At 39.8% G+C, this 6,000-nt stretch overlaps 1 protein-coding gene across 1 annotated transcript in view; it reads right to left on the bottom strand.

The window, feature by feature from the left end:
• The window catches only part of TRPS1 (transcriptional repressor GATA binding 1), a 253,018-nt gene that overhangs the window by 168,889 nt on the left and 78,129 nt on the right, over positions 1 to 6,000 (bottom strand). Inside the window, exon 4 of the mRNA XM_039227228.1 lies at positions 2,939 to 3,542. Within this exon, the coding sequence (XP_039083159.1) occupies positions 2,939 to 3,542 (604 nt within the window). The remainder of the gene's footprint in view (positions 1 to 2,938; positions 3,543 to 6,000) is intronic.

The raw sequence follows: 6,000 nt of genomic DNA, 5'->3' as shown, positions 1-6,000 counted from the left end.
GAGAGAGAGAGAGAGAGAGACAGCGTGAGCAGGGGAGGGTCAGAGAGAGAGGGAGTCACAGACTGAAACAGGCTCCAGGCTCTGAGCTGGCAGTCAGCACAGAGCGCGATGTGGGGCTCGAACCCACAAACTGCAAGATCATGACCTAAGCAAAAGTCGGACACTTAACCGACTAAGCTACCCAGGCGCCCCAAGTTTTTACTTTTAACATTAGAAACCATATGTATAAATGTATTTATAAATATATTTACTTTATTAAGGCTATATTGTATGCACTATTCAATAAAAAAATTTTAAAACCTATTTTCTGTGTTTCAGATTACTATTTCTAAATAAATATGCCAAATAACAAGAAAATTTCAAGTTCCATTCTATTTATATGCAAATATGAATACTACATTCTGTAGGTATGCATTTACATAGACAATTGTATTTTCATTCAAAACATGTAAGCTGTATTTGCTTATTTGTATTGTGTATTTATAAATTTTTACATTTTCACTAGTAACTAGACCCTTACAATTACATAATTAAAAATTATGATGGCAATACTCTGCTGGGTTTCTCCTTCCTGGTAGTAGATGAATGAATTGAGAAGTGTATATTTGCTATAATAACTCAGCAATAGTAATGTCTACCTTCAGGGTAGAATTCTTGTCAAATTCACAATTAGAATGGGCTCTGCTTCTTAACTCTTTTATATGTCTTAAAAAGCTAATCAGTTCAGATATGTGTATATCAAAAAGCTGTAATTCACTTAATACACTACAGACTTCACAAATTAAATTAGCTACCCTTCCTATTCCAAATAGCCAGTAAAACTGGTGATTTTCAAAACAATATCCAAAGACAATGAAACTATAAATTTTAAAGAGTCAAATTTTACTAAAGTCAAAGAAGAATGATCCAAGTCTTTACGTGTGTGTGTGTGTGTATACATACTCACATATATATACATAGATGTAAACATATATATATATATCGAAATGTACTAGATGATTGCCTCTAAAGATCATAAACCCTGCGGTTAGGAATTTGATTATTTGAGAACAGTGTCTCACCAAAGATTCTCTACCTCAGCAGCTAACATGGAGGAACTAAAGAAGCACTTGCAATGATGCAACAGAAACTTGAAGTCAGGGAATTAAGGAAGTGGAGGAATTGAGAAAAACAACTTTTCAAAAAGTATTATCGTGCCCAGTCTGCTCAAAAAACACACTACTCTCATGCTCAGGGCTTAGACTTAACCACATAAAAAATTACTGGGTGTTCCAAATTCTTTGTGCATACAAATGGTGGCAGAAAAGGTAATATTCCAGAAACAAAATAAAAGAGTAAAAAAAAAAAAAAAAAAAAAAAAAAAAAAAAAAAAAAAAAAAAAAAAAAAAAAAAAAAAAAAAAAAAAAAAAAGGTTGGGGTGGTCTAGTGATATGGATGCCAGGCACAGGCACCCATTATAACACTCTCTCTAGATGCAATATGAAATTTAAAAACATAAGACATATCCTGTCTGCCTTATAACCAGAAACCATATGCCACTCGAGACCAGAAGAGTCCCGGCACGCTAAGAAAATGATGAACATTTACAACTGCAGCGCCATATATATTTATCGGAAAGGAGCTCCCTGAATTGAATAGCCTCTTGAAGGGGACAGGCGCGGCCTCTCTTCTTTTTAAAGTTACTTTTAATAAACTTGCTCCTTCCCTACAGAAGGAATCCGTTGTTTTTCAGTGTACAAGGGGCATAGGCTCTTCTCTATTCGAGCCCTTCCCTTGGCTCCAGGGCATGACTGTAGCCAGGAAAGAGAATGGTTTTTAGAATTAACTGTGCACTTCTAAGACTCGTTTCTCCACTCCACTAGAGAACCTTGAGAAGCACAGATAGGCTGGTGAATCTGCAGGAAATGAGAGCACAGTTGAGCTGTGTCGAGCTGACACTGGAAAGAGAACTTTCTCTCTGCAGAATCCATCCAGAGAGACCTCAGTGGTCTCTGTCCTACAGGTCAAAGCACTGGGCTGGCTGACCTCTATTTCCTAACTGGCTCTTTTGGGAAGGTTAGCTGGTTTCTCATCCTACCTTCTAGGCACGGACAAGGCTTCAAACTCATGCAGAAAGCTCTAAACTTTCTCAGAGTCAAGGTGAAATGTCAAAGTGGTGGTGCCTTAGGCCAAAAGCAAATGTCACTTACTGAGTTTCCGTGAATTTTCAAAATCTAAAATATTTCTTGACACAGTTACAGAGCATGACGTGAGAGATCAAGGAGGAGGGATCTTATCCTTCTCAGAGGTTTTGTGTTTCTGCACAAGACTACGTCTTTCTCCCTAAAAAAGCCTGATCATATAAAACGCATGGTCTTCTTCTTCGGATGCTCTTCGCTTAGGTCTCTCTCATTTCCCCCCTCTTTTTGGTAACTAAACAACAACAAGGATTGTCATTTGTACATAATTATACTGTCAGTTTTTAAAGAAACTACATTTCTGTATTAGCATCTCACCATGGGCTTTGCATTCCCAGTGATTTAAATCTCTGCTAATTTCCTTGTTAACCATATACAGTGTCATGCCACCTTAAAATTTAAAAGTCATTTACTTATTTTAATGTAACAGATGTGCAATCTTCTGGGATTCCGAACCTCCCTTCTCCAAATGCAGCCTCATTGTTTTGCATAATCACCAGGAATGATTAGCCAACATTCAATCTGAGCTACGAGCAATGACAAACAAATGCCTGCCTACCCCTGCATCAAGTGTGTGCACAGTACACACAAACACACATGAGCTACTTTCCTCCATTTCCGCCTTGTAGGAATAAATCCCCAACTGAGACGCATCATTTCGTTTCAGCTGGTAAGACTGTATGATACTAAATATAGAGAATGTGTGTTCTCCTGGTTTTCCTTTGAGATGTGTGAATAATTTAAAAATTAAACCTTCCTACCCGTAACAGGGACTGGGATTCATCCTTGGACTTGTTTTCTCCCGATGCAGGATACTGCTGGGTGAGGGTCCCGGGCTTCTCTCCGCCAGCTGGCACCCCCTGCAGGAATCCCTTGGTCTCCACAGCCAGGCCATAAATGGGTCGGGCCAGATGGGCAGCTTCGACATTGGGGCTATCCCTTAGAGTCTTCGTCTGCTCTTGGGTGCCAGACACCGGCGTCAGAAGCCCCAGGCTTGCCTGAGTGTATGACGGGCTGCCTCGCAGGATGTCTGCCCCTCTCCAAGTCATGTTTCGAAGGTCATCACTTGAACTCTCGGTCCAAACTTTCTCCTTCAGCCCGTCCTTGTCTTCCACCTTCTCCCTCTTCACCACACTCTCAGAAACTGGCTCTCCTATTTTAGAGTCTGGATTGAGCAGACTGTAGACCTTGAGGTCAATTTTGGGCTCCTCCTTAATGGCGGATACAGCATGACCGTCCTCTTCGCCGTTGGCTGTAGTGACGTCCTGTTCCTGGCAGTGAACAGTGTTGAAGTGCTCCAGTAGTGACTGAGTATCAGCAGCTGTAAAACTGCACTGACGGCATTTGTAGCAGCTGTGCGCTCTCCTGCAGAAGAAAACAGTCGTTAGAAATCTAGCATTCGGAAGGGCTTTTAAGAAAAAAGGTCTTGAAGCACCTGAATTTTATCTCATGTAATGTAATAAGCAGAGCAAAATACAGCATTCCCAATACCCAGAAATTGGAACATAATGCACTGGTATTTTTGTCTTTGTTTTTTTATTCTTTTAATCGTTTAAATGTTTTATTTCTTTTTGAGAGGGAGAGTGCAAGCAGGGAAAGAGTAGAGAGAAAGGAAGCCAGAGGATCCAAAGTCGGCACTGTGTCGACAGCAGTGAACCTGACATGAGGCTCAAATTCAGGAGCCTCAAGATCATGACCTGAGCTGAAGTTGGAGGCTCAAGCGACTGAGCCACCAAGCCACCCCTGTCTTTGTTTTTGTTTTGTTTTGTTTTGTTGTTTAGTTTATTTATTTTGAGAAAGAGGAGGGGGAGTGCCTAGCTCAACACAGGGCTCCATCTCACAAACCATGAAATGACTGAACGGAAATCAAGAGTTAGCCACTTGGGGAGCTTGGGTGGCCCAATGGACTTTTCAGCTCAGGTCACAGGCTCAGGTCATGATCTCACAGTTCCTGGGTTGGAGTCCTACATCAGGCTCTGTGCTAACAACTCAGAGCCTGGAGCCTGTTTCAGATTCTGTCTCCCTCGCCCTCAGCCCCTCCTGCATGCTCTCTTTCTCTCTCTCTCCCTCTCTCAAAAGTAAATAAACATTAAAAAAAAAAAAAAAAAAGGTGTACACTTAACCAACTGAGCCACTCAGGTGGCCCTCACTGGCATGTTTTATTTTATATAAAGAATGTGACATTCCCTTTTGTTATATTAACAATTACAGGCATACAAACACATACACACTGATGGACACACTCCAGCCAATTCACATTGAAAACTGGTTCATTTGTTTTATTATTGAAGGACTTGCTTTGTTCTGTTTACTGTAGTTGGATAATCATCAATTCTATAATATTTAACAGGTACTTATATATTTTTAGACTGTTTTCATCAATGGACTTTTCACTTTCTATTTATTTAAACTAAACGGACATTTTTTCTTTATAAATATATATGTATATATGTATCTCGAGTGTTAAGTGCTTTATACAGTTTTTACATGTATCAAAATCTACTTGATTAATATGTTTTCTTTAATAAAATTTAAATTCATATAGACAATGAAATATGGTTGACTGAGCTACATAATCTACTAAATAAGATGTATTAGAAGCTCAAGACTTTTTCAAACAAATTCTATCTATCTGTAGGAACTTAGGAACATTCAGCAAATTGAGTGCTCAGTGTCATGCAGCAGGATAGATGCTGTCTGGATATAGTCATTAAAAGAGAATGTGTGATCACGCCAGTCAGAGTGGCTAAAATGAGCAAATCAGAGAACTCTAGATGCTGGCGAGGATGTGGAGAAACGGGCACCCTCCTGCACTGTTGGTGGGAATGTAAACTGGTACAACCCCTCTGGAAAACAGTGTGGAGGTTCCTCAGGAAACTAACAATAGAACTCCCTTATGACCCAGCAATAGCACTGCTAGGAATTTACCCAAGGGATACAGAAATGCTGAGGCATAGGAGCACATGTACCCCAATGTTCATAGCAGCACTCTCCACAATAGCTAAAACATGGAAAGAGCCTAAGTGTCCATCAACAGACGAATGGATCAAGAAGATGTGGTTTATCTATACCATGGAATACTACATGGCAATGAGAAACAATGAAATCTGGCCATGTGTAGCAACATGGATGGACCTTGAGGGTGTTATGCTGAGCGAAATAAGTCAGGCAGAGAAGGACAAATACCATATGTTTGCACGTATAGGAGGATTAGGAGGAACTTGACGGAGGACCAAGGGGGAGAAGAAGGGTGGAAATGGTGGGGGAAAGGGAGAGAGGCAAACCATGAGAGACTCTTGAATGCTGACAAAAACTGAGGACTGATGGATGTGGGGGGGAGGGGGGGATGGGCATGAAGGAGGGCACTTTGGGGATGAGCACTGAGTGTTATGTAGAAACTAATTTGACAATAAACTATTTGTAAAAAAAATAAATAAATAAATAAAAAAAAAAAAAAAAAAAGAGAATGTGTGAATGTGTGTTTGTGTGTGTTTTCTTTCTAAAGGGCATATACCAAAAGGACTTATTGTTGAATTTCATAGCATCTTCTGCTATTAAAGATGGAACACTATCATGTTAAGACAACTGCTTGATTAACAAAGAACAGAGGCCCTGCCCCCTAAAAGGCATACTGGAAAGAGACACAAATGACCTGGATAAGACACGCTTTTTTTTTTTTTTAAACTATAATAACTTTGTATGGCTCTCCAAACCTCATGAGAAACACTTGCTACTTCACTGATATAGTGTGTTGTGAACTTAAAATAACAAAATAAGTTTTGAGAGCTATTACAGCTGCTACTGAAAGATATGTACTCAGCTA

This window comes from Hyaena hyaena, unplaced genomic scaffold (assembly GCF_003009895.1).
Source record: "Hyaena hyaena isolate Hyena2069 unplaced genomic scaffold, ASM300989v1 scaffold_26, whole genome shotgun sequence".
In the NCBI taxonomy this organism is placed as follows: domain Eukaryota; kingdom Metazoa; phylum Chordata; class Mammalia; order Carnivora; family Hyaenidae; genus Hyaena; species Hyaena hyaena.
The sequence above is the reverse complement of the archived record's forward strand: the minus strand, read 5'-3'. Positions and strand labels throughout refer to the sequence as shown.